We start from the raw sequence: 14213 nt of genomic DNA, 5'->3' as shown, positions 1-14213 counted from the left end.
TTTACATACTCCTATTTATACGAACACATGCACTCGTATGTACCCTACACCATTCTGAGCAGCTTGTTTAGCTTATGAGAACCAGGGAGGCATTCATATTAATGTGTTATGTGTTTTCGAAAATAACTTTATATTTATTTTCCGCGGATAAATGAACGAAACAAAGCTAAAAGTCTTTCAACAGAAGGGATACGCGATTGCTTAAAGCGCCTTAGGTTGGAAAATTCAAATATATATATTTTTTTTATAACATTTAGCACTGAAGCGAAGTTTTTATCAGTTACGAGGTGGTCGAGACATTTACCAGACATCAAGGCAATATTCATATTGACACATAGTTATTGTATGTAAAATTAGGAGCAAAGTAGAAAAAAATACCCATATCTTTACTGTCATTCTAGAAAGCACAAAACATCTGGTAGGGTATTCAAACACAAACTGTGACTAATTAAAATTATAATAAACATAAAAAAAATAAAACGTTTTGCAAAAATCACCGGCCGTGCTTTTTCGCATGTTTCATTCATCGCGCTCACAGTTCCGTAGAATACTAAATATTTATGTACGTATGTACGTTAGGCTGGTCCAAAATGTATGTGAAAAAGTAAAGTCGGAATTTTGATGCTCGCACTTCCTAGAATTGTTCTATACCGAAAAACATATACCCCTTTTTTGTTATTTTGAAATCAAAAAATATATACGGGTCGCTCAAAGCGGTCAAAGTTTTCCATGTATTTTATATGGGAAGAAACCACTTTTCGTAGAAATGGTATAGAATTCTTGTGAATCAATATTTTTCGATCGGAGATTCTCTTCAGGAGATTCCCAATAATAATACCCAATCATTTATTTAACCATTTTTTCATAGTAACTATATTTTATAGGTCCGCCAAAACCCCCAGAAATGGGGAGATAAATAAGGCATCTTTAGTATTAAAAAATGGTTAAATAAATAATTGAGTATTGTTATTGAAAGTCTCCTGAAGAGAAACAGAGTTTTCCGATCGTAAAATATTGATTTTCAAGAATTCCATACCATTTCTGTGAAAAGTTCTTTTTTCCCCATATAAAATACATGGAAAACTTTGAGAGCTTTCAAAATAACAAAAATAAGGGTATATTTTTTTCGATATAGAACAATCCTAGAGGGCGAGAGCTTGAAATTCCGGCTAAACTTATTTTGGACCACCATAATGTACATAGGTTGGTACATACCACTAAATACCTCATACGAAAGTTTTTAGAGATTGTCTTCACCAAATACAAGATACAAAACCACTTAGTACTTATGACTTAATTAAGTACTAAGTACTTGCTATTTCCTCAGTGTAAAAAATAAAGAATTTCGGGATTCTCGAAACTGCTTTGATATATCGATATCGGTAAATATATCAATAGAAATTTCTATCATCAAGTACTATATCGGTTACAATACCAATATTATATACAACATTTCGATAAATATATGTATTTATTATAATGACGATTAATATATCGATATTGTTATCGATAAATATATCAATACAAATATCGATATATATGTATATAGATGAAAATATCGATAAATATATTGACATCATAATAGATAAACGCAACGGAAATTCCGAAATGAGATGTGGTGAGTAAAGGTTTGGTTAATATATATACGTGTGGTAGGTTCAGGTGGGGTGAGTTTAAGTGAGATGTGGTGAGTTTGTGTATAGTGGGTTGATTTGAGGTGCGGTGAAGTTAGTTGTGGTGAGGTAAGTTGAAGTTATTGTAAGGTAAATTTAAATTTCTCCTAAAAATATGTAGGCATCTACTAAATACCTTGGTACTTTAGTGACATTATTTTTTGCGTCTCCAAGGTTCCTAAGTAGTTTGGAGCAGGGTATTTAGCGCCTGCTAAGTACTTTAATTTTTTGTACTCTAGTATCTAGCAGCCATCAGATAGCCAAGCAATTTTTTTCTATAATATCTAAACTTTCCTAAATACTTGAACTTTTTTCTACTCGGGTATTTTCTTAATACGAAAGATTTTTTTACTTGAGTATTTATTAAACTCTTAATTACCTCAGGTTTCTTTAACTTGGTATTGCAGATATAAACACATCATTTATTTGAAGGGAAATGAAACAAGACTTTTGTTACTCAACTTTTCTGGACAAAACCTGTAAAACTGTAAAAAGCAAAATTGTTTTCAGAGAAAGAGGGAAAACCCAAAAAGTACAGGAACGCTACGCGGGTAAAAACTGGTAAAACTGTCGGATACACCGTGGGCCCATTTTTTGTTTACGTGGCAGTTTTTTATCATTTGGCAGTCTGCTAAATTGTACGCAAATACACAGACAAATTAACAAAAATACCTTCAGAAATTGAAATTTCTTCGCTACGATATATTTAATGAGGTGAAAATGCAGATGTACGTTTGTTTTTGCTTATTCAACATTCAAATCGTTTGAAGATTTCTGAATTCCAACATTTTAGTATTACCAAATTTAAAAAGTTCGTTTCGTTATATCATTTTAAGCGATTCTCTATCATTAATGGCAATTCCTTTAACACCTAGAAAGTAATTATTTAATAAATTATTGTGAGTTTAAGACAATGATGTTCTTTATCACAACATGATGGTTTTAAGAAAAACGCTCAACTTTTTTTCACAGCCACAAAACTTTGTGAGAAAAAGTTTTCACAGTGAAAAATTTTTGATAAATTAATTAATTTACATTTGAAAACAGAATCGTAATTTTATGTGAAGTGATGAAAAATGTTTTCAGTTCACGTTTTCACAGAACAGGAATCGGCACACAGGATACATAATAAATTTGAGTGTTTCCGATAACTTCTTGAATTCAGAAAACCTCGATGAAAATTCGTCGCTAGGAGAATTTATTACCAAAGAAAGCTCTTAACTCTTAAACAGCCGATTTTTTCTCTAAATTGAAATCTGATTTTAAATTTGCTAAGTTTGGCAAACATTTGCAATTTTTGGAAACAATGGGGCTATTCATAGTCAAAATATAAACGAAACTGAAGTTAGATACCGCCTTGGCACAATTATCAATGTAATATCTGCCAAAAAAGGTGCTGCTATTATTTTTGAGAGAATGATGCAATAGAAATCAAGATTAGAATGTCTTATGTGGATTTTGTTGGTAACTGTCTGTATTTTTGACTCTTCTGACCTGTTTTCTGGGATGGGAAGAGATCTTGCTTTGATCTACAATTTAACGAAAAAAAAAGAAATTGCGCCGATTAGGTAGTAAATACTACTATTAGTAATTGAGGATGAGTCCTCAATTAATACCGTGCACAAATTATTTTGTTGCGTGCAGTGAATGGCTCGCGTGCCTTAGGTTCGCCAGCTCTGATCTATGTTCTTTGGAGCCCGTTTAAACTTAAATGTAAAAATTCCAGAATCAATGATTTTTCAGATATGTGAACGGAAATGCAAAACGGAAACCAAACTAAAATTTACGTTATCCTATTAGTCATTTAGCGAAGCCATAGCCCCGAACCGATTCACCAATTGACTTCGTACAATCGCAGCTAACTCTAGTTTCTTTTGCTCTGTCGACGAACAGTAAAGAATTTACTTTTTACCCCTACTTTCTACTTGATACCCTTCAGAAAACACAGATCCAGTCAAAAAAGTTCCCATCCTATACTTCCGGTAGAGCATTCAAACGATTTCCGGTAGTGAATTCCACAAAATTCCGGTACTTTGACGTTTTGTTTTTTGTTTTGCTTTCCTTATTCTCCCTTCATCAATTTTGACAGTTAATAAATTTTTGACATTTTCTTTTGCTTTGTCGACGAACAAAAAGAAACCCATTTGATAAAAGTAAAGAATTTTCAGTTGATACAAACAACAATAAATACTCATCAAAAACCAATTATAATCCGTTTGATCTGTGCAAAGAATCAGAATTTTGGAGTTTTGATGATTATAATTGTAAAATAGTTATTTAAATGGGATCAACATCCCTAATGCCGCAGCAAAATCTATCAAAGTAGGACGCAACGCGCGACGTGCTTTTGATGAACACATACTCACTCGCTACTCGTCAAATTCCAGCAATCTGAGCAAAGCGCCAGCGTGCGCAGTGCTGGACGCATTCTGACATGTCCTCTCATAATGGCGCTAGGAACGAGGATGCTTACCGTCCTCTGCCTTCGGCAGTCGGCGTGGATGTCGCACCACAAGTGCTAGCACAACGTATGAACGCCGCTGGTCCACCGCCGCAAACACTTCTGATGGGCTCACCTTTTATGGCATCGCAAGCACATCCTCGGCACCAACAACAGCATCAGCAGCCGCAACATTACAATGAATACTTCTACAATTTGTACGCAACTCAGCCAGGTCAACCAGAGACATATTCAGTGCTACCAGTTGGACATGGAAATTTTCTGAAAGTTTATCACTGCCAAGAAAATGCTGCTGCCGCTGGTTTGCCCACAGAGAGCAATGCAGTTTATCACGCTGGACCGCAACCTCCGCCGCCTTCACATCAATTTCAGCACCAGGCGCAGGCAGCGTTTCATATGCGGCAAACACAGTCGCAGCCACCACCACCGCAGTTCTTCAACAGCTATGAGCTGTTCTCTAGCAATACTTTAATGCCAACCCCAGATAACCAAACAACTCTGGGGCGAACCGAAATTAAAGCAACAACAATGCAAGTATCACAGCAGGCTCCTATTTTTATGCTGAACAACCATGACGAACCCATCTTACCACAAACTGCTGGTACATCAACCACAAATATGATTATTAATAAACTGGTCAATAATTGGTCACCCAAAGTGACTGGTGCACCAATCCAACAAATACCAATGCAATCTGCCCCAACGCTGTTGAGCCCGGAAACATCTAATGCTGTTAAAGACGCTGAAATTGCCAAAGTTGGATGTTCGCAAAATTCAACTAACGATTCTGAATTTGCTGAAGAACCAATGCCACTTTCCGTCACAACTACAACAATTTTATCCAAACCTATGCCAGTATTGCCTGTAACTCAAGTGCCGCCCATTGATATGCCATCAACTGAAAACCATAATAAATCCAAAGAGGCAGCGATCGAAGTCGCAAATACATCATCTGGTGCTACAATAACAGCACCAACAGCAATTGCCCATATTAATAACGCGCCTGAAGTGAAGAAACGAATTGTGGCTGAGGTAAAGCCAATGCGAATGTCCTATTCAGACGTTTTGAGCAAAATAAACAATCAACAATCAACTTCCACCCAATCGCACAACAATAATAAGCATTCGTTGGGGAAGAACGGAAAATCGGGTTCTGAGAGGAAAGCTGAAAATAGGGGAGGTGTGGAAAACGGTTCTGGCGGGAGTGGTACGGGGCGAAGACCATTGAGTGTTGGTGATGATATCAGTCAAGGGCGCTCAAGTAAAAAATCTCCGACACATGATAANGCGCTCCGAATGGCATTAACGGTGTTAATAAAAACAACAACAACATAAATGGTAAAAAGCGCCTAAACAATAAACGCAACGATACAGATGCAAACAAAGGGGAGTCAAATGTAACAAAAACTCAAAAAATAAATGACGCAAATTTGGAAAAAGATTTCAATGCTTACTACAACGTTACAGCAAAAAATAATGATACAACGGAACGTGCATCCAGAGCAACTAATAATGGTTTCGTTCCAGCATCCAACAATACTAATACATCAACAGCAACTACACGGAAATCAAACAAATTCTCATCATCGTTTTATAGCACCTCTAACTCTTCATCTTTCAACACGAATCAGTCACGCGCACGGTATAGTAATGCCAACTCGAATTCCTCCTATTCGTACTCGTCGAAACGTAGCCGAAATACAAACTCCTATAGCAATACCTCGGCTGGGACATCGAATAGAAACTACGAGTTAGCTAAAAAGTTTCTACGGACATGGCTGGAATACACCATAATGATACTGACCTGGCTCTTCTATTTGATATATGATATTGTGGTGCTCGGCTTTAGTGTAGCGTACGATCGTCTGGTACATGCTTGTGAATGTGGAATTGTGTACGCGAAGCAATTGCGCCAGGACTTTAAGCAGAACTCAAACAAACCGAGTATTTGGCTTAAAAACCATCTGCGACTATTTGACGCGCGTTTTAAAAAGAATTCGCAATGGGCTTTTTGGCGTCGCTTCTATCAAAAGAAGCCACCTGAGCCAACTGCAGATAATATGAAAAGTGGACGACTGCCGCAAACGGGTGAGGAAGCCATGTATTCGCTACTTAATTGTAAGGGCAAGGATGCTTACAGGTAAATATCCTATATATAATTTATGGCATTAAATTCTAAATTTTTGAATTCCGTATACAGCATATTGGGCGTACCGCCTGATTGTTCACAGGAACAAATACGCAAACACTATAAGAAAATCGCTGTTTTAGTGCATCCAGACAAGAATAAACAAGCAGGGGCCGAAGAAGCTTTTAAAGTGCTTCAACGAGCCTTTGAATTGATTGGAGAACCGGTAAAGTATTTTAACTTTATGATGAGATGCCTGATGTAATTGCGATACTATTTTGACTTTAGGAAAAACGTCTTGCCTATGATCAGAGTCTAGCTGAAGCTTTACACGCCGAAAAGGCGTGGACTGAATTGCACGATTTACTATCGCAACTACAAACAAAAATAACCGAAGCAGCAAATACAATAAGGTACAATCATTTCTACATCCCAGTCATAGCGTAACAACAAATAATTTAAATATCGAAATGTTATTGTCTAGGTGTAGTACTTGTGGTCTGAGGCACCCCCGGCGGCTAACGGATCGACCGCACTATGCAGCGAGAGAATGCGCTTCGTGCAAAATTCGTCATTCAGCCAGGGAAGTGAGTAGTGCTAGGCTTAAGTTTGTACGTATGTAGAAACAATTTATGATTTTACTTAATTTTGTTTTCAGGGTGATATTTGGGCGGAAACCAGCATATTGGGTTTGCGTTGGAGATATTTAGCACTAATGGAAGGGAAGGTCTATGACATTACCGAATGGGCTAACTGTCAAAAGGGTGCCCTTTCTCATTTGGAACCGAATTCTCATATGGTGCAATATCGCATTGTGCGTGGCGCACAACAACAGCAGCAGCAGCAACAACAACAACAACAATCGCAGCAACAGCCTTCCACTAATCCACATCATTCACCACATCACCAGAATCCTCAACAGCCATATTCGCAGCAGCCTGGGTCACAACATGAAAAAAACGGCAATGGAAAATTTAGGCGCAATGTGCCGCCAAGGTTAGTTATGGCTATTCATATTATGTAAAATTTCTATAATATTTTTTTATGTACATATGTATGGTATTCTTAATACAGCGAAGCATCGTTACATGAGTTCCTCGATAATTTGTATAGCGGTCAACATCCCAATCCGGCAAATTCGTCAGCGGCTTATTCAAACGCTTCACGTAGACGTGCACGCCGCAATTAATTCAATGCCCCATGGAGTAGTTGACAACGCTGTCTATTTTAAACTCTGAAATTATTTTCTCTTCAATTGTACAAGTTTTTATTAATTCATTTGTTTTTACAAAACAATAATTTTAAATTTAATTATGCTTTATTGCATTACATATATGACCATAGAATATTCTACATTATTATTCTCCTTTAAATTGTATCGCATATCTATGCCACAGTATGCAAGTTGAGTAGATAAAAATGCAGGCACTCCTGTATAAAATTTGTCATTTATGTACACACGTTGTCCATTTGATGGCACCGTAATTGCAATTCTTGCAAATTATATATTTATTTGATGTACTCGTCTCGATTAAACGCCATTTCTACCAAATAGCGAGCAAAAGTATCTTCTACAAGAGAAGCAAAAACTACAAAAAAATATTTCACTAATATTTAACGAAATTAACTTCAAGGCAGAACTAGGAAAAAATAATCTGGCGTATAAAAATAATTTCACATTATACGTTATAAATGCAACACATTAATGAATACAATGGATGTGAATGTTCTTTACTATATATTGTAATTAAGTGCATTTGATGTATCAATAACTAAACATTAAATAAACACAACATGCGCGAAATGCATAAGTTGCCAGCATGAAAGCAAATTTGTAGAATTTTTAGTTTGAGGCATTTTTATTGGAAGTACATACACTCTATAACTATATCACCACTAAAAATTTTTCAATTGCTTAAAACGATTCAAGAGAGGCTTATAAAATTTTCAGCAAAATTAAATAATGTGGCAATTAAGAACCAAATTTAATTTAAATCTTTAGTTGCAATGGTACCTCAACTAAATATGTATGTGTAAATAACCGCTCGAGAAAACCGTTTCGTGCGCGGTTTTATATTTTCAAAAGATCATTACTTTTATTTATTATCAAGGCTGCGTTCGTCAGCATCAGTCTCTTTTATTTCTAAACAATAATAGAGGGAAATTCCTTACTTGCGCAAATAAGTTCCACTTTTTCAATATATTGCTTGGTTGGTTGGCTTACGGTGCGGTAAGCGTCGTATTGTAGTGTGTCGTAAACTTTAAAAGGTTAAATACATGTTTAGAAAACCTGACTCTATTTTTAACAGCAATACGACAATTACGACGCCGTTGGGAATACCCCAGTTGTAAAGCGCGATAAGAACTGCCAATCGCAGTCGCACCATAAACGGCAAAAGAACTATGCTACTGGCGTATGCGGATTATATCGACATTGTTGACCTGAGGTTGCTCTAGCGGTAAACAAGGACAAGGAATATGCATGCTGATGCTGTAAAAAACTTGGGTTCTGCGGTAGTAGATTATCTCACGAAGGCCCTGAAAATGGGGAAAGTGGTCCCACTACTCCAACCGGGAAAACCGGCCAACAAAGGAGAGTCCTATCGGCCGATAATACTTTTCTTGCAACAAATCGATGAGAGATAAATATAACGATTCTAAAATCGATACATTTATTGATACAAATATCGATAACATGCGCGATAATTTATATTTTCGGAGCAATTGATAAAAATCAAAATCTAACCGTAAAGTATGAGGATTTAAAAGCACACTCCTATCAAAATTTTAGCAAAATAAAAGTTAGATTTTCTTCGCGCTAGAATGATTGTTTTTCCCATCCGGAGCGCCAAATAAGGAGTAGAAAGCAGAACGACCTTTACAGCAACAATATGTCCTTTATTTACCAACAAATGTAACCACATTTCATTTAAATGCATAACAAGAATTTTTTCACAGTTTTAACATTCATATAAACTTTTATTTTAATAAATTTGTTATTTCTATACTTTCATTTGAATAATAATTACATACATTTAAATTTTAAGTATTTAGCTACATGTAAAATAATATATTTATATACTTACATATATGTATATATACATAAATCCATACATGTAAATAGTTAACATTACAATAAAGTGATAGTAAATCTATTTGTAATACATTTGTATACAAATATTAACGGTTAAAAGAAATAACATTATACATACACCTAACTACATATGCACTTACATATATATGTACATATGTACCCTTTTACTTTTACAGCTTTAAAGTACCTTCATTCAAACAAGTATGCCTAAAACATACATAATATGTATATTATACATATCATTAGGCTACCAAGTCAAAAAATTTCGCGTTTTTTTTAAGCAAGGAAGCGTTGACAATTTTAGCTTTTCTTATGCACTTTTTTTGAAATGTTCTGTTGTTTACATATTTAGTAGGAGGCCAGGTGCAAACTTTATTTTTTTTATATGCGATAGAATTGAGAAAAAGATGCGGTAGATTTTAACTTATTCAACAAAACAATATATGTACATAACCTAAGTCGAGATAGGCCATTTTCCCTTTAAAGCGATATTTCATCCGGTTCCAAAATAATATTTTAACGATTGCTAGATGTAATTCAAGATGCCATCTTGATAGAGACCTCACAAAAATACAAAATTTTTCAAAATTTTTTTATGTATTTTATTCAAAGTCAAACCTTCTAAAGTCATTTAAGCTTTTTTAAATTGCCGGGCACAGATATGTACACACGTACATAATACTTATAAATAATAAGAACTCAAAGAGTTTTTTCTTTGACTAGCAAGCGTTTAAAATTAGAACATGAACTTATGAATTAACCTTTTTACAAATTTATCAATTTAGAAATGCACCGCCAAAAAGTGTTCGTAATGCTGCCAAGTTTTTTTTTTTGCTTTATTCGATGTTGCTAAAAAGTTCAGTACTTCGAACAAAAGTTACCGGACAAATGGAAATAAATTGTAGACCTTAACTCCCCGTCTCGACATGCAAACGCCGATCTCAGGCGAATCATCTCATAATGGTTTTTATATGAAAAAAAAAAAAATATTTGTCGAAAAGATTTCGCTGTGAAATGAAAGGGTTTTTTCACAACGTTTTGTGGCTGTGAAAAAGAGAAGTAGATAGTTTACTAAAAAAGAAATTGTAAAGAATTTCGTTGCTTTTCACTGACAAAATTAATTTACTAAATAATGACTTGCTAGTTGTTAAAGCAAATGCTTTTAATGAACGAGAATCGCTCAATATCAGGCACCCGACCAGTTATGACTTAAAATAAAAGTTTCGAAAAAAGTTTATTTCCGGCTAGAATTTTTTGATTACAGTAAAAAGTTGACTTTTATTATTTGAATGACACAAAAACAACTAAACCAAGCCAAATTTTTTTTATAAAGAATAAAATGCTTGACCAAATAAAAACAAACCCATAATACTATTTAAGTAAATTTGGTATCAGTCGATTAGCTTTTAACAAGTGAATAAAAAACTAGTTACAATAACATATTGTGCATGCTTTAAATTGAAGGAAGTGCGTAGAACCTTCAAAAAAAAATTTTAAACAATCGGAATTCTTAGCCAGTTAAAATTTGCAATTTAATCTACGCATATAAGATGCAATAAATCTGCATACTCGTTGTTTTTTTTTTTTATTTAAATACTTTACTTTTTATTTGGCAAGCCGTTTATTATCGCACGCAAAAAAATTTGTTGGCTTTATTGAAATGTTGTCATATGACTGAAACAATAAAACTCAGTTTTTAACAGTTAAGATTGTACAATTTCCAAAAGAGTTAGAACAATACAAAGGCACCCTTGATGCATACAGAGAACATCATGCGAACGACGAGGACTTTAACCATTGTCTTGCACGAACATTTTAAGCCTTGGTTTTTTGAAATTCAGCATAATAGTTTTTTTTTGTTTTTCACTGGTTAAAATGATTGAATGAAATAAAGAAAAGAAATACATTTTTCTCTTTCGAAGTTCGTACAAAACTAAAACTTGACCCTAAACTGATTCATATGTAAATAGCAGAATATTTCAAAAAAAGTTCTTTTAACTTCCAAGTTGCCACGCTACTAACTATTCGCAGCTATTTCTGAATCCATAAAAGACCGATTTTCATTAGACTCGGTATGCTAAACGGTAGTAAGTAAACGAATTCGGTGTTACCAAGCCATATGAAACAGGTAATAGGCATTGGAGCAAAAACCACATTTACTTTTATTGTTTTTTTTTTGTGCTGCTGGTATCTAAAGTGTCAAAAAGTATTCTCTACGTACATTTTTGCAATTTATTTATTTTTTTTTTGTAAAAAGAAATTAAAAAATATTTGACATTTTAGAGCCCAAATAATTAAAAAAAAAAACAAGAAACAAGAAAAAAATCCAATCAGTTGCTTCACTGCTAATCTGCGTGTTCAATATGTCTTGGTGTTAGCATTATGGCCATTGATTTAACGAAAAAGCGAACTGCGTTGCATTCAGAAATAGCCTCTATTTATTTTATTTATTTTTTAGTTTTACGCAATACACGCCAATAACCACAAAAAGAGTGTAGTAATTTGCTTGTAAGTTTTTTTTTTTTGCAAACCAGACGCGTCACACGTGTAGATTTCGGCTTAGTCTTATTTATTAAATTTGTAAATTTGGTGGGAATAATATTCTTTCACTCGTATTTCGCACAATTAGTTACATACCTACTTATTTATATACGTTTTTTTTACGACTTTTTTTTTAGCTAGCTTTTATCTCATCTTTAACAACAATAATAAAAACTTCATATTTAAAACACTCAAGAACGTGTGCTTTTAGGACTTTGCAATTTTTTCATCAACATTATCATCATTAACACTTAACTGCTTGCCTTTATGTACATAAGTATGTATGTATATCAACTTCTCTGAACTCCATGACATGAAATAATTTCGAAATTTATGCATTTCAGACAATAAAACATCAAATGTTTAGAAATGCCGAATTTCCACTAGTCATTGAAATGTCAAAAAACGTGCCTTGTTTATACCAGCGCAAGAACCACATTAACAAAAAACGAATTTGACCTGTGTCTTTACAGCGTTAATGAAGCCTGCTATAAAACTTTAAGAAAAGTATACAAAATAAAGTAAACAGGAAGTACTTTAATGTTCTATGATTGCATTTTTATGAAAAATTTTGAAAAAAAAATACATACTTCTGACCTAAGCTTTAATTTTTTTTTTTTTTTTCTTAAAAACTATAGTTGAAAAAGTCTTTAAAATGATGACCGTATTTAGACTATCAAAAACATATAAAATGAAGAGCTTTGAGTTTATTTCGTCAATTCTATGCTGCGATTTCTGAGAAAATTGCTTTGTTATAGGTATTCTTGATACTGTCAGTAGTGGACTATTTGCCATTTACCGGGGAGAACTCAATAAAGAGAGCAAACAAAAGTCTGTAAGCAACTTTGTTGCTGCAAAGGCCGCAAAGGTCTCAAATTTTCAGCAGACAAATTAGGGAATTCACAATTTCCAGCTTTTCAACTGAAAATAATATACTTATTATTTGCCAATATTTTCAAAAATAGCCTCTGTATAAATAGTTTTTATAACTGACATTGTTATTAAAAAAATAACAATATTCAGAAAAAAATATTTCAGCCTTTTTCAATTTTTCAAAAATTTGGGAAATCAGTCGCCAATCCATAAAAAAATATCATATTTATTATTCATTTTTAACCATAAAAAATGGGACATAGTGGGATGTGAGAAATAATAACAAAATAACCAGAGTAACAAGTACTTATGAAATTCGATGTGTAAACGTCAGTGTCCCGAACTAAAGCCGAAAACTTCTGAAATATGCCCAAAAAGTCCTGAAATAGGCCCGCAGTGATCCCAAAAGGACCCCGCGGTTGCTGAGAACTAGGCCCAAAATGGCCCGAGAAAGTCCCGAACGACCCCCGAAAAAGTTCTGAACTAGTACTAAACTGGTCCTGAAGTGGCCCAAAAAAAAAATCCCGAGCTATGTCAACGAACAGCTGCTTCGGTTTTTTTCATTTGCAATACTTCCGAATACGTCTTGACTTACGCGCTTTGAGTGTCGGTTTAAACAAGGTAAAACTTAATCACTATTTTTTAACCTAATGACACGAGTATTTTTGTTGCACAAATTTGTCATTAAAATGTTCGTCATTTAATTACCAGTGGTAATCCGGCATAAGGATGTATGTATGGGTCAATACATGTCAAATCGGCCATTTTTGATTTGGATGCATTTTGGTGAGAGCTTTTCATTTATCATATAAAAAAGTTCTGCCGAAGAAAAACATATATAAAATCTCTTCGAAAGTTCAGAATTTAAAATAATTACAAAAGTGCTTCTGGTCTCGTTTTAAAGGTGATAAAGAGCAACATATTTAAGATATAAAAATAGAGAATTTTAGAATTTAAAAAACCGAAAAAGCTAAAACTCATACATATTAATTTTTCGTAAAATTTTTTTTAAACAGTATCTGTAATTTATATTATTATAAGAACTGGAATTTTCTCTTTTAGCAAACTCTAACCGAAAACTAAATTTAAACATGGTTGGATTTTCAGTTTACAAAATTTTTTTCAAAATTCAAAATTCATATCTTAAAAAAACAGCTTGAAAATTTCAAAATCTTTTACTTTCATTACGTGATAAACGAAAAGCGCTCCCCGAAATTTCAATGAATCAAAAATGGTCCATTCCAAACATTGGTCGCTTTGACATGGATTGACCCGTATGCATTATCATTGTTGAGTGGAAAATAGCAAAACTACAAAACGGGCAATTTTCATTTTTATTTGTGGTCCGTGAACAAAAAAAAAAAACTTAAGAAATGGTATTGTTTTTTTTTTTTACATTATTGTACTGTTCTCATTTTGTCTTGCTAGTGTACTTTTTTGAAA

At 33.9% G+C, this 14213-nt stretch overlaps 1 protein-coding gene across 1 annotated transcript; it reads left to right on the top strand.

Annotated features, from left to right (window-relative positions):
* The first annotated feature begins 3801 nt into the window (after positions 1–3801).
* On the top strand, positions 3802–8093 carry LOC108369421 (uncharacterized). Its single transcript, XM_017624524.1, is given in 7 exon segments — positions 3802–5419; positions 5422–6274; positions 6335–6488; positions 6551–6675; positions 6747–6849; positions 6921–7258; positions 7337–8093. Coding segments are annotated over 7 exon segments (3000 nt in total). The 5' UTR covers positions 3802–4107; the 3' UTR covers positions 7452–8093.
* Positions 8094–14213: the final 6120 nt, after the last annotated feature.

This window comes from Rhagoletis zephyria, unplaced genomic scaffold, assembly GCF_001687245.7.
Source record: "Rhagoletis zephyria isolate East Lansing unplaced genomic scaffold, Rhagoletis_zephyria_1.1 Rzeph_scaffold_03662, whole genome shotgun sequence".
Taxonomy (NCBI): Eukaryota; Metazoa; Arthropoda; class Insecta; order Diptera; family Tephritidae; genus Rhagoletis; species Rhagoletis zephyria.
This window is presented reverse-complemented; position numbering and strand designations above follow the sequence as displayed.